Raw genomic sequence first — 19,471 nt, forward strand, 5'->3', positions numbered from 1 at the left:
CAATTTTCCCTTGAAAGGCTCTCAACCACATTCTACTTCACACATTCCCTGCTCCAAGAGCAGTTTGTATAAAGAAACCTCCTCCTCTCTAACCTCAGGACTTGTCTCTAATGCAACAGTATGATTTCAGCCATTCTGTAGCCCCTCCAAGTGAGTTTGCCAATTTCTTGGCAGTTTTAAGCTATGGACTCCAGCCTACTCAGAACTGAATAAAAATCACTTGAAGCTGCCCCATACAAACATAAACTTTCATCCCATCAGCCTAGGTTGAATATGATTGCAGAACCAGAGATGAAAGGCCAGATCCTAAACGACTGCACCATCAAGTCCCAAGTCAGGAGTGTGAGGGAATACTCTCCACCTGCCTGGATGAGTGCAGCTCCAACAACACTCAAGAAGCTTGACACCATCCATGACAAAGTAGCCCACTTGATTGGCACCCCACTCACAAGCATTCACTCCCTGCACCACCGACGCACAGTGGCAGCAGTGTGTACCATCTATAATCTTCATTCAGATCTTGTTAATCTGCTCATTACAGCTTTGCTGGGCAGTAATGAACAGGTTCACAAGCTCATTGTCCAACACCCGCATTCAGACAATGGAGGAAGCTCCGTGCAGCCACTGCACAAAGCCCACTTCAGGTCTGCCAGCTCTTTCCATTGTGTACTTCAGGAACTCACCAAGGATCCTTATGCAGCACCTTCTAAACCCAAGACCACTACTATCTAAAAGGACAAGGGCAGCAAGCACATGGGAACACCACCACCTGGAAGATCTCATCCAAGAAACACCATCCTGACTTGGCAAAATATCGCTGTTCCTTCAAAAATGGGTCAAAATCCTGGGGACTCACTTTCTAACAGCACTGTGGGTGTACTTACACAACATAGACTGCAGTGGTCCAAGAAGGCAGTTCACCACCGTCTTCTCAAGGGTAATTAGGGGTGGGCAATAAGCGCTGGCCTAGCCAGCGGCACCCACATCCCATGAATGAATAAAAATAAATATATGCCTAACGGCGTTGTAAAAAAAATATAAGATTTTCTGGGAGCCCTTCTTGCAGGCTTTGTAAATTCCCCATGATTACAGGGGATGATGCATGACTATTTCTTACCTTGCGTTGCCTGCCAGTTCCAGGTTCTCGGGTTCAGATACTCTTGTAAAGTTATCCTTTTAATGTTTTCAGTTACATTGTAGCTGGTGAAAAATTGAATTGGTTTGAGACTATTGTTTGCTGGATCTGTCGCTCTGGCCCTGAACTCTTGCATGGGCAAGTATATTTTTGCACCAAAATACTTCCTAAAATTCTTATTTACAGCTTCCACCACATATAGCAGGCAAATTGCAGTGATACCATCATGCCTGCTATGAACACTGGGTACTGGACCAATTTAGAGGTCCACTTCTACCAGAATGCGGTGAAGCATTTATTTATAGCCCCTATGAGCCAAGGTGTCAGATTCACTACATTACTTTGTTGGGTCAACATTTGATCGGCTTGTGGAATAAAACAATCAGCTTTTTAAGATATGCCTGTATGTATATGATTCACGCAGAAACGGTGCAGTTGCTCAGAGACCTATGGCTATCTCATAATGGAACTGCTTGCAAGAGTAAATGACAGTTGGCTTCCATGCCATTGACAAAAAATTATGGACACATATGCACAGAAATTAGAGTTTTTGCACAGTTTCTCCATCCTCTGGTTTCCAGGGTGTTGTGCAAATAAAGTCATAGAACAGTCATTTTCTATACTTGCCTCTTGGACCTCCGGACATCAAACAGTGACTGTCTGACTTGTTGCCCTAAAGTGAAATCTGCTAAATCAAAAGTTGTTTAATAGCCAGGTTTTGAAAAAGAAAAGCTATTGGCCAAGGGGTTATTTTCTCCTTGAAAGGCACATTCATGATTTTCAGAAAATTTTCCATGATTAATGTACATAATGCAAAGTAAACACTTTGGTATTTGAGATGTGTACAACATGTGAGGTCCCTTTATACTTTGGAGTGCGCTCAATATTTTCTGAACCGAGATTTGAAGCCAAGTCCTATCAGGGTTCATATTGCAGCTATTGTGGTCTTTCATCTATCTTTCAAATTATCCTCTTGAGGCTCATCTTTTTATTTTGTGTTTAATGAAAGCATAAACCACTTCTCTCCAACTCTTGCATGGAGTTCAAACTTAGTATTTTGCAAACTTGCACACTCTTTGAACTAGTGCATTTTGTAAACAAAAGAAAGACCCTTGTAAACAAATTCAGGGCAAAATTGTCCATCACGCTTTGCAGTGAAATGACATCAACTGAGAAAGCAACTTTTGTTGGAGTTTTTTTCTAAAATAAGTTTCACCTAGACAAGAGTTGAAAACACATGCTATTATGGAAAGCAACAGAGATTATAACGGGTCAGCCTAACCAGTGCTTTAGTTATGAAGACTGTGCCTTGAATCGAGATAAGATGAACCACAGTGTTCCAGCAAAATATAAATATATTCCTGTAAAATTGACTATAGGAGGCTTCACATAATGGAAAATTACTGGAGAAAGGAAAAGAAAGATGGACAACTTTCTGTGGATGCAAATCATGGGTTAAACAAAAGCCAGGGAATGTAATTGGATATTGTGCTCGTAAAAAAAGCTTCACAGGACAGAATAGCTTGTCAACATAATAAACTAACCCTATCCCCTGAAAAAGGGTATAAAAGATTGAACACATTGGAGACCTATACTGCGGTCAAAGGAAGAAGATCCTGCCAATTCTCAGAAGGAGATCTGAGAGAGAGAGAGAGAGAGCCCAACTGATTATCGGGAGAAGAATCTACAACCACAGGAGTTGACAACTTCTGTTGATTGTATGACCACAGTGATAGCATGTTTGAGCAAGATATTGGTGACGTGTTTACTTAATTTATTTCAGTAACATATTTGAGCATTCTGATGCTAGATATCATTGAAGAGTTGAATTGCTGGGTGTAAAGTAACAAAGCAGCTGCTGTTTTTTTCATTTTTTTTCAACCTAGTAAATCTGTAATCATTTCCCATAATGATTTTAATTTTCCTGTAACCATTGAAAATCTGTGCCCATGTTAAATCTGTAATTCCATTAAGCATAATAACCTTTTGAGTGAGTCAATTTGTTCTCTTGTAATTCGCAGGTTAAAAGAACTATAGATAAGGTGTTTTATAAAAGATAGAAACTCCTACATATAATTGGCATCCTTGGGTGGGTTGCGTCAAGAAGAATAAAATGACACTCTGAAGGGGAAAACCTTGGATGACTAAGTAAATAACAGTAACTAAGTAAATAGCAGGAAAGTTGCCTTTAAATGAGGGATGTATTTGAACGATCCTTAGCGGAGATAACCCAATGTATGAGGCAGAACAGTAGATGTAAGATCCTACCTGCCCGTCTTTTGCGAAAAGCTATTTGATTTGTGGCATACCATAGACAATTTAAAAATGATGAATGTGAAAAGACCAGGTTCTAGAAAGAAATTGAGGAAAAGAACACAAAAGTTAGCGACCAGGAAGCTATGATCAACCGATTGTGAAAAGAACGAAGTGAACAAAAAGAAAACTGGGAACGAGAAAGGGAGCGTTATCTCACGGAGGTTCAATATTTTAATATCTTAAAAACTAAAGGTATTGGAGAAACAGAAGTTAAGTGACAAATAGGAGGAGGAAGTGTGTAAACAGAAAGAGAAAGCAAACCAAGGTGAAAAACAGAATGAGGACTTGAAAGCTGCAGTAAGGGTAGCACATCAGTCAGTTCTGGAGAGAAAGGCAAAAGTAAACTATGCAGAATCTGAGAAAAGAATAAGGGAATTAGAGGAGAAATGGTCTGTTTAAAACGGAGTAATGTGTGCAATGGTACCCAACTATATAAGTGATGAAGAAGCCAAAGTGGACTGTGAACCACCTGGGGACAAATGGAGACTTCCACCACCACCATTGTCCTGTTTTCCCCCCTCCACCCACTGCATGTCCCAAAGAAAGGCGGGGGGGGGGCAAATCCACCATCTAAGGCTAGAAAGAATGACCTAGGCAATCTGCCAATTGACTTTGAGCAGTATAAGATGAAATTTTAGTCAGGGATGGTGCAGCGGAGACCGAGAGAGTAAAGCTAACCGGAAAGGCATTAAATCATCGGTTAAGGAGCCTAATCAGTCACAGTCTGTCTCACATAAGAGCTACCAGGGAGAACTGATTTGATCCCAGTGATGAGGGATAAGATGCTATGGAGAAACAGAAGTTACTTGATTATTTGAATCTCATTAGGATGAGAAATGGGAAAAGACAAGGTGTGCAAAATGAAAGGAAAATCTCCTAGGAAATGGCAGCAAGGGGGGTAAACCCTTTGAGCCAGCCTGCACAGATGAATGGGTTTGTTATAATGGTAGGGGAAAAAGTTATTTTTGTAAGGGCCTGTAGGAGACCTAAGAAAAGATGGCTAGAAGAAAATAGAGGTTAACACCCCTGAACCAAGTGTCTCTAGCTACAGGGAACTATTGGAAGGTGTAGTCAATATTATGAAGGAACAAAAGGCCTGACAGGAAGGTAGGGTCCACGCAACTCAGCGGGGAGAAGAACCAGTCAATGAACAAATCTGACGGCGCTGCACCCATCCTTGTACCCATGCCTGCTCAGGTATGATGAGTGTGATAGATTATATAAGGAAACAAAAGCAATTTTCTAAACGACATGGAACTTCAGAGTAATTCATTTGAAAATACCTCTAAAGTCTCCATGGTCTAGAGAAAATTTTACGCACTCAAGGTATTTTTGGGCAAGTCAGTGGCTGGGGCACTAAACCTTAGTTTGCAGGCCCCACCTTAAAATTAAAGTTAACTAGTATCTTAACACAATGGGATCAACCTGGAATGGGGATGCTGGGATTTGACTGGATACTGGCACACAACATAGTCGTTGGCACGCACAACTATCTGTGTAGGCGTGGACAAAACTAACCAAGTTTTGGTTATTCCATCATGTCATGGAGAGGCCTGGATTGTGACTTCAACAGGACCCTACAATTTGGAAACCCTAAAAGAATAGGATCCCAGAAATGTGCAAGCAGATATAGGAAGATTAGAGGGAAACTTTCACCACCCACAAACAGTATTTTAGAAAGGTGACAGGAGTGTAGGTTGGAATAGGAGAAGACCCTTTGTCCCAACCTCAGAAACAATAGACCACTACTCTCCTCCGTCTGGCTGAACTTGTTCTCTCACTGAACAATTTCTCCTTAAACTCATCTCACTTCCTCCAAATAAAAGGTGTGGCTATGGGTACCCACATGGGCCCCAGTTATGTCTGTCTCTTTATGGGGTATGTGGAACATTCCTTGTTCCTGTCCTACTCTGGCCCCTTCCCACAACTCTTTCTCCAGTATATCGATGACTGCTTCGGTGCTGCTTCATGCTCTCGTCTGGACCTGGAAAAATGTATTAATTTTGCTTCCAATTTCCGCCCCTCCATCATTTTCATATGGTCCATCTCTGACACTTCCCTTCCCTTCCTTGACCTCTCTGTCTCAATTTCTGGTGATAGACTGTCCACCAATATTCATTACAAGCCTACCGACTCCCACACCTACCTCAACTACAGCTCCTCACACCCCGCTTCCTGTAAGGACTCCATCCCATTCTCTCAGTTCCTTCGCCTCCGTCGCATCTGTTCCGATGATGCCACTTTCAAAAACAGCTCCTCTGACATGTCTTCCTCCTTCCGTAACCGAGGTTTTCCACCCACTGTGATTGACAGGGCCCTCAACCGTGTCTGGTCCATCTCCCGTGCATCTGCCCTCACACCTTCCTCTCCCTCCCAGAACCATGATAGGGTCCCCCTTGTCTTCACTTATCACCCCACCACTCTCCGCATTCAAAGGATCATCTTCTGCCATTTCCGCCAACTCCAGCATGATGCCACCACCAAACGCATCTTCCCTTCACTCCCCCGGCGGCATTCTGCAGGGATCATTCCCTCTGGGACACACTGGTCCACTCCTCCATCATCCCCTACACCTCAACCCCCTCCCACGGCACCTTCCCATGCAACCTTAGAAGGTGCAACACGTGCCCCTTTACTTCTCCCCTCCTCACTGTTCAAGGGCCCAAACACTCCTTTCAAGTGAAGCAGCACTTCACTTGCACTTCCCTCAATTTAGTCTATTGCATTCACTGCTCCCAATGCAGTCTCCTTTACATTGGAGAAACCAAACGCAGACTGGGTGACCGCTTTGCGGAACACCTTCAGTTTGTCCGCAAGCATGACCCAGACCTCCCTGTCGCTTGCCATTTCAACACACCACCCTGCTCTCATGCCCACATGTCCGCCCTTGGCCTGCTGCAATGTTCCAGTGAAGCTCAACGCAAACTGGAGGAACAGCACCTCATCTTCCGACTAGGCACTTTGCAGCCTTCTGGACTTAACATTGAGTTCAACAACTTCAGATCATGAACTCTCTCCTCCATCCCCACCCCCTTTCCGATCCCCCTTTTTCTAATAATTTATATTTTTAAAATATATTTTTCTTTTCCTACCTATTTCCATTATTTTTAAATGTGTTTCCATCCATTGTTTCATCTCCCACCTTTTAGCCTATTTCGATCCCTTCCCCCCACCCCACCCCCACTAGGGCTATCTGTTACTTGCTCATCCTGCGTTCTACCCTTAATGTCACCATTAGCACATTTCTTAGCTAATATCACCACCGTTAACACTCCTTTGTCCTTTTGTCTATGACATCTTTGGCAATCTCTCCTTTGCTTCCACCTATCACTGGCCCTCTACCCAGCTCTACCTGTCCCATGCCCCTCAACCAGTTTATATTTCACCTCATTTCTATATTCTCCTCAGTTCTGATGAAGAGTCATACAGACTCAAAACGTTAACCGTATTCCTCGCCACAGATGCTGTCAGACCTGCTGAGTTTTTCCAGGTATTTTTGTTTTTGTTTCAGAAGCAATAGACCTTCTCAAGGGAGGCAAAAAATAACCTGGACAGGACAGTATCATCATCAGTAGATCAGGGAATCTTGAGACCTTTGGCTGTTCATGTTAATTTTCCTATTTGGCCCATTAGGAAACCAGATGGGTTGTGATGAATGACAATTGATTACAGAGAGTGGAATCATCCCAGATTTGCACTAAGCAGACAGGAAAAAGGACGTTTTGCCTGCCGGCTGCAATGGTGGCCATACCATCCCATCCCACCTAGTTAATTGTGCATTCCTGGGAAACGCGCTGTTTCAATGGTGGGTAGGCTTTCATTTGCTCCGCCATACCATTACCTCACCGCTTCATCACGCTAGGGTAAGTCACTCTTCTCATTCCTCTCAACTGGCACACTCACAAACCCATCACATTCACAGGGATCTCACTCACTGCCAGTTCAAGGGAGATCACCATTCACACTCTCACACACACCTTCACTGTCCTCATCCCATCCAGGCAGCACTTGCTATCAACACTTGCCAGGCATACTTATCATCTGGCCTGGCAGGCGTCCTGCTTACATACTCTCCATCTCTATTCATGCAGGACAAGCAGGCACACAACAAGAGGGAGAGGTAAAAGCAAAATACTGCGAATGCTGGAAATCTGAAACAAAAACAAAAATAGCTGGAAAAACTCAGCAGGTCTGACAGCATCTGCGGAGAAGAACACAATTGACGTTTCGAGTCCAAATGACTCTTCATCAGAACTAAGGAAATAGAGAAATGAGGTGAAATATAAGCTGGTAGAGGGGGGTGGGACAGGTAGTGCTGGATAGAGGGCCAGTGAAAGGTGGAGGCAAAGAAGAGATTGCCAAAGATGTCATAGACAAAAGGACAAAGGGGCATCGACGGTGGTGATATTATCTAAGGAATGTGCTAATGGGGACATTAAGGGTAGCAAGCAGGACAAGCAAGTGGCAGGTGGCCCTAGTGGGGATGGGGTGGGAGGAAGGGATTGAAATGGGCTAAAAGGTGGAGATAAAACAATAGATTGAAATAAATTTAAAAATAGGTGGGAAAAGAAAAATATATTTTTTTAAAATTATAAATCATTGGAAAAAGGGGGATTGGAAAGGGGTGGGGAGGGGCACAGACAGACACTTCTGTGGCCGCAAACATGAATCAAGGATGGTATGTTGCCTCCCTGGTGCCAGGGTCCCAGGATGTCACGGAGCGGCTGCAGGACATTCTGGGGAGGGAAGGTAAACAGCCAGTGGTTGTGGTACACACTGGTACCAACGACATAGGTAAACTAAGGGAAGAGGACCTGCAAGCTCAGTACAGGAAGTTAGGAGATAAATTAAAATGCAGGACCTCAAATTTGGTAACCTCCGGATTACTCCCAGTTCCACATGCTAACGAGAGCAGGAATAAGAGGATAGACCAAATGAACACGTGGCTGGAGAGATGGTGTAGCCGGGAGGGATTCAGATTCTCGAGGCACTGGGACCGGTTCTGGGGAAAGTGGAACCTGTACAAACCAGACGGGCTGCACCCAGGCAGAGCTGGGACCAGTGTCCTTGCGGGGGCTTTTGCTAGTTCTGTTGGGGAGTATTTAAACTAGTGTGGCAGGGGGATGGGATCCCAGGAGTAGGATCAGATAGGTCAGATTCAGATCAGAAAAATGGAGGTAGAACATTAGCTAGGGACGTTGTGATAGACATGGAGTTACAGGAGAAGCAAAGTTTACAACGTGTCCAGCAAGGGAAATTGACAGGGTTAAACTGTTTATACTTCAATGCAAGGAGTATTACAAACAAGGTAGATGAGTTAAGGGCACAGGTAGACACATGGCAGCAGGATGTCATTGCTATAAAGGAGACCTGGCTAAAGGAGGGACAAAGCTGGCAGCTTAATATCCCTGGTTATTGAGTCTTCAGACACGATAGAGTAGGAGATAAAAAAGGAGTGGGAGGGGGTAGCACTAATGGTTAAAGAATCAATTCCAGTTGTGAGAAGGGATGATATACTAAATGGGTCAACAAACGAGGCTTTATGGATTGAGCTTAGAAATAAAAAAGGGGCAGTCACACTACTGGGAGTATACTACAGACCCCCAAATAGTGAAAGGGAGATAGAAGAACAAATATGTAGGCAAATTTCTGCTTGTGAGAACAAGAGGGCAATAATAGTAGGAGACTTCAACTATCCTAATATCAACCGGGATTCAAACAATATAAGGGGCACTGAGGGAGAAAAATTCATGCAGTGTGTCCAGGAAATTTTTTTCAACCAATTAGTGACAAGCCCAACGAGAGGAGATGCAATCCTGGACCTAGTATTGGGGAACGAAGAAGGGCAAGTGTGAGAAGTAACAGTTGGCGACCATATCGGGGACAGCGATCACAATTCAGTTAAATTTAGCATTACCATGGAAAAGGACAGAGATAAGGCAGGAGTAAAAGTCTTGAATTGGGGGAAGGCAATTTTGCAGAAATGAGAAGGGACTTGGCTGAGGTGGACTGGACAGCACTGCTGGAGGATAAAACAGTGGAAAACCAGTGGGAAGCACTAAAAAGCGAGATCCTAATTGTACAAAGTAGACATGTCCCCTACAAAAATAAGAGTGGTACTGCCAAATCTAGACCCCCCTGGTTGTCTAGAGGAATACAGGGGAAGATCAAACAGAAAAAGAAAGCGTATGATAGGCACAGAGAACTAAGCACTGCAGATAGCCTAGACGAATATAGGAAGTGCGGGGACGAATTAAAAAAGGAAATAAGGAAATCAAAAAGAGGGCATGAAAAAAGATTAGCAAGTAAAGTTAAAGATAACCCAAAGATGTTTTACCAATACATTAATGCTAAAAGGTTAGTTAAGGAAAAAGTGGGACCTAACAGTAATGACAATGGAAACTTGTGTGCAGATGCAGAGGCTGTGGGAAGGGTTTTGAATGAATATTTTGTCTCCGTGTTTACAAAGGAAAGGGAGGATGTAGATATAGTAGCCCAGGAGGAACACTGCGAGATATTGGACGGGATAGTCATAAAGAGAGAGGAAGTACTCGAAGGGTTGAAATCCTTGAAGGTTGATAAGTCACCAGGGCCAGATGGATTGTTTCCGAGGCTGCTGAAGGAAGTCAGGGAGGAGATAGCAGATGCTCTGAGGATGATTTTCCAATCTTCTCTAGATACAGGGGAGGTACCGGAGGACTAGAGAAATGCAAACGTAGTTCCATTGTTAAAAAAGGGATCAAAGGAAATGCCAAACAATTATAGGCCAGTTAGTCTTACATCGGTGATGAGCAAATTAGTAGAATCAATCCTGAGAGATAGGATTAACTGTCATGTGGAAAGGCATGGACTAGTCAGGGATGGTCAGCATGGATTTGTTAAAGAAAGGTCTTGCCTCAACAAATGTGATTGAATTCTTTGAGGAAGTGACAAGAAGAGTTGATGAAGGTAGTGCAGTGGATGTTGTGTACATGGATTTTAGCAAGGCATTTGACAAGGTCCCACATGGCAGATTGGTCAGGAAAGTAAAAGCCCATGGGATTCAGAGTAATGTGGCAAACTGGATAAAAGGTTGGCTTTGTAACAGGAAACAAAGGGTAATAGTCGATGGATGCCCTTGCGAATGGAAAGTTGTCTGAAGTGGTGTTCCACAGGGCGCGGTGTTGGGACCCTTGCTGTTTGTGTTATATATTAACAATTTGGACGTGAATGTGGGGGGTCACAATTGGGAAATTTGCAGATGTCACAAAGATTGGCCGAGTAGTGGATAGTGCAGAGGATAACCATAATCTCCAAAACGAAATAGATGGGTTGGTGGAGTGGGCGGCAAAGTGGCAGATGGATTTTAACATAGAGAAGCGTGAGGTCATACATTTAGGGAGGTCAAACAGTTACAGGGATTACAAAATAAATGGGAATATACTAAAAGATGAAGTGAGAGATCTTGGTGTACAAGTACACAGAAGGCAGCAATTCAAGTAGACAAGGTTGTAAAGAAGGCATATGGAATGCGCTCCTTCATTGGCGGAGGTATAGAATATAAAAGAAAGGATATAATGTTGGAATTGTATAAAACACTGGTGAGGCCACAACTGGAGTATTGTGTGCAGTTCTGGTCACCTCATTACAGGAAGGAAGTAATAGCTCTGGAGAGAGTGCAGAGGAGGTTTACAAGAATATTGCCAGGGTTATAAAAGTGTAGGTACGAGGAGAGATTGGATAGGTTGGGGTTATTTTCTTTAGAACAAAGAAGGCTGAGAGGTGACTTGATTGAGGCGTACAAAATTCTGAGGGGAATAGATAGAGTGGACAGGATAAAATTGTTTTCCTTGGTGGAAAATTCTAGAACCAGGGGACATAGATTCAAGATAAGTGTCAGAAGGTGTAGGGGGGACATGAGGAAGAACTTTTTTACGTAGAGGGTAGTGGATGTCTGGAATTCGCTGCCCAAGTTGGTGGTAGAGGCAGAACCTCTAAACTCTTTTTTAAAAATATCTGGATCTGCACCTTAAATGCTGTAAGCTGTAGGGCTATGGGCCGGGTGCAGGAAGGTGGGATTAGAAAGGGCACCTGGGTGTCCTCGGGCTGGCATGGACAAGATGGGCTGAATGGCCTCCTGTGTTGTAACTTTTCTATGGTTCTATGTCCAGTTCCTCCATCTCCTCCTGAGGCAGCTCCTCTCCCCGCTGCAGCACCAGGTTGTAAAGGGTGCAGCAGACAACAACAATGCGTGACACCCTCTGTGTACTATGTTGCAGGGCTCCACCAGAACCTCATTTTCAGCATCCTGGTGGTTTGTTCCACCAAGATGCAAGTTGCAGCATGAGCCTCGTAATACCTTCTGCAGTCTGAGGTCACCGCACGGGTGTCATCAGCCACGTCTTCTGCGGGTAGCCCTTGTCCCTCAGGAGCCATCCCTGCAGCCTCTGTGGAACCTGGAAGACGTCAGGAATCTGAGACCGACTAAGAATGTAGGAGTCATGGACACTCCCTGGGAACCATGCGCAGACCTGCAGGATACATTTGTGGTGGTCACACACCAGCTGCACATTCAGTGAATGGAAACCCTTACAATTGACATAATTGACCTAATTGTTGCTACGGAGATCTGAGCCCCATGTGAGTGCAGTCAATGGCACCCTGCAGTTGTGGGAAACCTGAGGTCAAGGAAAATCCCAGTGCTCTTGCATCCTGGCTTTCCTGGTCCAACGTGAAATGCACAAAGTTGTGTACCTTCACGAAGATGGCATCCATGGCCTCATAGATGCACTTGCAGGTGGAGGCTTGCCATATCCCACAAAGGTCACGTGGAGCCCTGAAAGGAGCCACTGGCGTAAAAATTGTGCTCCGCGGTCACTTTCACTGCCATAGGCAAAGGATGCCCCCCATGTCCCCATGGCGCCAAATCCTGCAGTAGCTGACAGATGTGACCGGCCAGTTCCCTAGACATACGCAGTCTTTGGCAACACTGGTTTTCGGTCATCTGCAGAAATGAAAGGCGGTGTCTATAGACCTTGGGTCTATCTAGGTGCCAAACAGTGACGGCTCGCTGTGGCTCTTCAGTGGCGTGTGCAGCCATCCCTTCTTTCTGAGGGTGCTACTCCTCCTTCTGCCTAGCCAGGCACCACCTTCGCTCTCTTCTCCTTTATCTCCACTCTCTGTATGTCAAGGAGCATGCAATTAACCAGGCTCCACACTCCTGATGTACACCTCCTGCAGGATGAAAAAGAGAGATGCAAGGGTTAGCTTGGGTGTACCAAGCAGCTCTCTTGGTTAAGTCTGAATGCTCCTTAAAGCATCCCGGAGACTGCTAGCCACCACTTGGATCACCAGAGTTTAGTGCGCTGTATGACTGCCTGAGACCCCACCCACCTCCGCCTCACTCCACTTGACCGATTGGCTGCAGCTTCACCCACTGGACTGCATGCTGTGCTCTCAGGTCCAGTGCAGGCAATCTCCTAACCCACACTGCAAAGCTGCACTGTTAGCTTGAACCATGGGGGAGACTGATCCAAACCGGGATGATGACATTGCAAAGGGCTATGAGCACTTCCACCAGTGACTGCTCCATGGCCAGCTTTAGCAAAGACATTCTACAACATGCACAGTCATACAAATGTTCTGCAGTTCACTAAAACGTTCATTAGTTTGCAGTCTGTGCCCGAGAGGTTAAATGTTCAGGAGCATTTGATGGCAATTTCATGCCTCTGCAGTACTTGAGTGGGCAGATAAGCTAGAGGCCCCACTCCAAGCATGTCAATGTGCCTGCGTCTGAACTGTCTTAGCTGCAGAGGAATGGTCACTTTATACAAGGTTTCCCTAATGCGTGGCTGCTTCCCTCCCCCCCCACATGTGCTTGTGTAGTACAATCATAGTGCAGCCCTTGCCCTCCCCCAACTCGCTTCAACCTCAGTGAAGCCCTTGCCCCCCCACAAACTCGCCTCAACCGCAGGGCAGCCCTTGCCAGCTAGGAATAAGCAACTCTTTTTTTGCAGAAATATACTTTATTCATAAAATATCTTCAACCACATTCCAAACCATTTCAAAATCACCATCACAAAAGTACAATCAGGTTCAACTTTTACAACATGTATCACAAGGTGCATCAGTACAAACAATGAATATTACAATCATTTGCAGACATTCATGTTGAGCTGTACAGCCCGAGGGGCTCTACACAGTTCCCAGTCCCTTGGTGCACTGTGGCAGAAAGGTCTTAGGCAGCGACCCTTCCCCATTGCGCCTTTGCGGCAGCTGCCCCAAGCTTTAGTGCTTCCCTCAGCACGTAGTCCTGGACTTTGGAATATGCCAGTCTGCAACACTCGGCCGGGGACAACTCTTTGCGCTGGAAGACCAACAAGTCTCGGGCAGACCAAAGAGCATCTTTCACCGAGCTGATGATCCTCCAGCTGCAGTTGATGTTTGTCTCGGTGTGTCCCTCTGGGAACAGCCCGTAGAGCACAGAGTCCTGTGTCACAGAACTGCTCAGGATGAACCTCGACAGAAATCACTGCATCTCTCTCCAGACCTTCTTTGCAAAGGCACAATCTACAAGGAGGTGAACAACGGTCTCTTCCCCACCACAGCCACCTCGAGGGCAACGTGCCGAGGGGGTGAGAATCCTGGTGTGTAGGAAGGATCTGACGGGGAGGGCCTTTCTCACCACCAGCCAAGCTACGTCTTGGTGCTTGTTGGAAAGTTCTGGCGATGAGGCATTCTGCCAAATGACTTTGACAGTCTGCTCGGGGAACCATCCCACAGGATCCACCCTCTCCTTTTCCCTCAGGGCCTCTAAGACGCTACGTGCCGACCACTGCCTGATGGACTTGTGGTCAAAGGTGTTTCTCTGCATAAATTTTCCCACGAGGGACAGGTGGTACGGCACGGTCCAACTACTTGGAGCGTTCCGTGGCAGCGTGGCCAGACCCATCCTTTGCAACACCGGGGACAGGTAGAACCTCAGCACATAGTGACACTTGGTGTTTGCATACTGAGGGTCTACGCACCGCTTGATGCAGGCACACACAAAGGTGGCCATCAGTATGAGGGCGATGTTGGGCACGTTTTTTCCCCCTTTATCTAGAAGCTTGTACATCGCGTCCCTGCGGACACGATCCATTTTCGACCTCCAGATAAAGCGGAAGATGGCTCGGGTGCTCGCCACCATGCAGGAGTGTGGAATGGGCCAGACCTGCGCCACGTACAGCAACAGCAAGAGTGCCTCACACCTGATGACCAGGTTCTTACCCGCAATGGAGAGGGAGCGTTGCTCCCACATGCCCAATTTTCTTTTCACCATAGACACTTGCTCCTTCCAGTTTCTAACGCATGCCCTGGTCCCTCCGAACCATATCCCCAGCACCTTCAGGCCGTCAGCCCTGACAGTGAAGGGGACGAAGGATCGGTCAGCCCAGTTCCCTAAGAACATGGCCTCGCTCTTCCCGCGATTTACCTTGGCTCCCGAGGCCAGTTCGAACTGGTCGCAGATGTGGATCAGTCTGCGCACCGACAGTGGATCCGAGCAGAAGACGGCAACATCGTCCATGTACAGGGAGGCTTTGACCTGAGTGCCTCCACTGCCTGGGATCGTCACTCCTCTTATGCCCGGATCCTTCCTGATGGACTCAGCAAAGAGTTCTATGCAACACACGAAAAGAACAGGCGAGAGAGGACAGCCCTGCCTGACTCCAGATTTAATCGGAAAGCTATCTGATTCCCATCCATTGATTGAGACTGCGCTACTGATGTTAGTGTAGAGCAGTTGGATCCAATTGCGAATTCCCTCCCCAAACCCCATTTTGGAGAGTACATCCACCATGTATGTGTGCGATATTCTGTCAAAGGCCTTCTCCTGATCCAGGCTGACGAGGCAGGTATCCACACCCGTGTCCCATACATAGGCAATCGTATCCCTGAGCAGCGCGAGGCTGTCAGAGATCTTCCTGCCCGGCACAGTGCAGGTCTGGTCGGGGTGGATCACCAATTCCAGAGCGGATTTGACCCGATTGGCGATGACCTTGGACAGAACCTTATAGTCCACATTCAACAGTGAAATGGGTTGCCAATTTCTAATTTCCTCCCTTTCCCCCTTGTGCTTGTAGATGAGGGTGATAATGCCTTTCCTCATGGATTCTGACATACTGCCGTCCAGGAGCATACTCTCGTACACTTCTAGCAGGTCTGGGCCGATCCAGTCCCACAGAGCCAAATACAACTCCGCCGGCAAGCCGTCGCTTCCGGGAGTTTTACTCTTCTCGAAGGACTCAAGTGCCTTAGTCAGTTCGTCAGGAGTTAGCGGTTTGTCCAGGCTCTCCCGTGTACTGTCGTCTAAGACCTCCGTGATAGAGGACAGGAAGGACTGGGAGGCCATGCTGTCCGTGGGCTTCACGTCATACAATCCGGCATAAAAGGATTTGTTGATCCTCAAAATGTCGGACTGTGATGACTTTACTGAGCCGTCTTCTTCCTTCAGGCTGCTGATCACAGAGCTCTCTCTGTGTACCTTTGGGAAGAAGTAACGTGAGCACGTCTCATCCTGCTCCACGGAGCGGACTCTGGAACGGAAGATGATCTTGGAGGCCTCTGAGGCAAAGAGTGAGGCTCGCTGGCTCTTCACCTCTTGGAGTTCCTCCTTGACATCGACCCCCATCGACTGCAGCCGGAGCAGATCCTGCGTGTTTTTCTGGAGTCAGGACATTTCCCTCTGTTCCTTTCTAGCTTTCTGGGTGCCTTTGAGGATGAAAAACCTCTTGATGTTTCCCTTGATTGCTTCCCACCAGTGTGTCAGGGACTCAAAGAGGGGTTTCACGGTTCCCCAACCTTTGTAATCCCTCTTGAGCTCCTCAATGTTCTCTGGGGTCAGCAGTTGCACGTTTAGCTTCCATGCCCCCCTGCCCACCCTCTGGTCCTTCTCTAAGTGGCAGTCAGCCAGTAGGAGGCAGTGGTCAGAGAAAAACACCGGCTTGACGTCGGTGGATCTGACTGCGAATGCACGGGACACAAACAGGAAGTCTATCCTGGAACGGATGAACCCGTCTGGCCGTGACCAGGTGTACCTACGATGCACTCCGTCTGCAGGGTTGCTGAAAACGTCGTGCAGCTTGGCATCCTTAACTGTTTCCATCAGGGATCTGGACGTAGCGTCCAATCTGCTGCCGGCCCTGCTGGATCGTCCAGCCGCATCGATGATGCAGTTGAAGTCACCGCCCAGAATGACCGGCCTGGAGGTCGCCAGCAGCAGTGGGAGCTGCTGAAAAACCTCCAGCCGCTCAGCCCCTTGTGACGGGGCGTACACGTTAATTAACCGGAGTGGAGCATTCTTGTACATTACGCCTGCTACGAGGAGGCGCCCTCCCACCACCTCCTTAACCTCGGAGACGGTGAAGTTGCCTCCCCGCAGCAGAATACCCAGGCCGGAGGAACGAGAGTCGTTTCCGCCCGACCAGATCGATGGCCCATGAGACCACCATCGTAATCATTGCCTGTAGGAGCTGAGGTGCGGTATCGCACACTCCTGCAGAAACAACAGGTCAGCTTTGACTTTGGCAAGGTAGTCCAAGGTCGCAACACATCGCGTAGTAGATTTAATGCTACGCACATTTATGGATACAATCTTTAAACCCATTTTAAAGCATTTATTCTCTTACCAAACCTGTTGTCTTTGAGAGTCCCAGACCTTTAGTCTGCTCCTTCATACCCATAGTGTGCTCAAATTGCCTCACTTTGGATGGGCTGAGGAAACTGTCCTGAAACTCCCCATTGGCATGTTCTGCTCGGGTGGCATCTGGGGGTCCGTGCAGAGAGCGGGGTTTGAAATGACCTTTGTTGGAGAAGCTTCTCCAATCCTCTCCCCCTCTGGGGCGTTGCTGCTCCCGGCTTCCCGGAGCTGGGGTGCGCTGAGCGTCTCACTGCTCCCAGATTCCTGGGGCTGTGGTGCGCTGGCCTCTCTGGGTTGTAGGCAAAGTTGGGATGCGCTGGTCTCCTCATTGTCTCCAAAGGGCAGCCGTTGCCAGCCAGGAATAAGCAACTCTCCTGAATGCACGGTGCCTCAGCCTTGAAGTCCAACAGGCACCCTGTTGTTCCCCTTGAAGTGCAATATACCAAGTGCACACCTTATATATGCTGTTGTGAAACACATCGGCATGCAATCATGCCAACGTGTTTGGATAATCCAGCGTTGAGGCGGTGCGCGGGGGGATGATTCTGGTGAGCTGGGCTTAGAATGATTTGCAGATTTATTACAATGAGGTTCCTGACGTCCAACTGCAGGAAAAACAGCACGCCACTGACGGGCAGAGCGGACAATTGCAAACTGGTTTCACGACGCCGTGAAACCGATTTTTGGCTTTCTCGCCATATTGTCTGCTCATGCTGCCAAACATGCCCGATGCCAGCGGGCATGGAAAATTCTGCCCGGAGTCCTCAACAAAAAAATCCCTGCTTGTGCATCCACTGCTGCTCCAGTCAGGGACCTAATTGTCAATATACCAAAAGCAGCAATGGTCTTTACCATCTTGGATATTTCAAATAGATTCCTATCAACCCCCCTCCATCCAGAGGATCAGTACAAGTTTGTGGCCAGTTTCTGTATAAGTTACTGTTTTAACCTACACAATGGCTCTCCCAAAAGGCTGGTTTTAATTATACTTGCAGTGGAACACCAGTGGCTGATTTTCATCACAACTGGATTGCTCTCATTCTGTGTTCTAAATGATACTTAAGATAATTTCAAAATTTTATTTATAGTAGAAAGTGTTATTATTTTTATATCCTTTACCTTACAGTGTCTGTTTTATATTATGGAATCAAAAGGGCTTTAATAGTTTCTAAATAATACTCTCATTGAATGCTACACTGCACCCATCATGTGTTGTCCTTTATGAAATGTCCTATGCAAATTGACATTATGAATTAAAGAAAACAAAGTTCTAGGCAAATAATTTATGACGTCAAAAGTGTTGTGTTTGGTTATGGTTGAAACATTTTTGTTCTAAACTTCTCATAATCCTATATTTTCTATTTCCATTGCTGATGTTTTTCATATTGATTAGTTGTACTCAAAAATAAAAAACAAACTACCAAAAAGCTGAATTCAGTCAGACATTTTTTTTTTGTCATCCGAATTTGTACGAGTCTTAGAGCAACCAAATTGCAAGCTATTAAAGCAGCTAGGAGCAATGTTATTAATCTTCAAATATAATTTGCATTACAGTGAATCGTCTTGGGGACATTAGGAATGACAATGATCCTAACTGTACTTATGAAGGTGACAATAATGTCCTACTACAACAAACCAGCAACTACCTTCTCAGTTGGATAAAAGCAAAACATCAAGGTTAGTTCAGCATCATGCCACAACTCATCCATTTTCTTCAACAATAACGTATTTGCTGGACCTGTGTTGGAACTATGTGAAATATTAAAATCTCTATATGTCTGCTATAAGTTATAATGAGAAGTTATTATGATTCTCCTGAACCACAGAAAATATACTTGTGAGAAAGAGCGATGCGTTTTTTAATTGATCCTCAGCATGTGGGCATTACTGCAAGGCTGGCATTTATTGCCCATCCTAGTAGTTTGAGAGGAGATGATGCCTTCTTGAACTGCTGCAGCTTATTTTTTTGTTGTGCTTTGATACAACTGAATGACTTGCTAGATCATTTCAAGGGGCAGCTAAGAGATATCTATGTTGATGTAGAACTAAAATCACAATAGGCTAGACTGTATGAAGAAGGTAGATTTCTTTCCCTAAAATGAACATTTACAATAACGTATCAGCTTCATGATCACTTTTACTGATGTCAGCCTTTTACTTTCAGATTTTTGCTAACGGAATTCGAATTTTCAAACTACCTTGGTGAGATTTTAATTCACCATCTCATGGTCTATGGATTATTAGTTCAGGCCTCTGGATTATTAATCCAGCAACATAACTACTGAACAATTGTACCCTGAAAATAACTTTGCATAACAGTTTAAGGGCCTGATTATATTGAAATAAACTTTTCATTAAAGGTC

The 19,471-nt window shown here is 45.9% G+C and overlaps 1 protein-coding gene across 3 annotated transcripts in view; it reads left to right on the top strand.

Moving 5' to 3' along the window:
- Nucleotides 1-19,471, top strand: part of acox3 (acyl-CoA oxidase 3, pristanoyl) — a 216,671-nt gene that overhangs the window by 79,133 nt on the left and 118,067 nt on the right. For all 3 annotated transcript variants that reach the window (XM_078542581.1, XM_078542599.1, XM_078542590.1), the window contains exon 12: nucleotides 18,663-18,785. In XM_078542581.1, the coding sequence (XP_078398707.1) occupies nucleotides 18,663-18,785 (123 nt within the window). The remainder of the gene's footprint in view (nucleotides 1-18,662; nucleotides 18,786-19,471) is intronic.

The sequence above is a fragment of the Cetorhinus maximus genome, chromosome 1 (genome assembly GCF_964194155.1).
Source record: "Cetorhinus maximus chromosome 1, sCetMax3.hap1.1, whole genome shotgun sequence".
Classification (NCBI taxonomy): domain Eukaryota; kingdom Metazoa; phylum Chordata; class Chondrichthyes; order Lamniformes; family Cetorhinidae; genus Cetorhinus; species Cetorhinus maximus.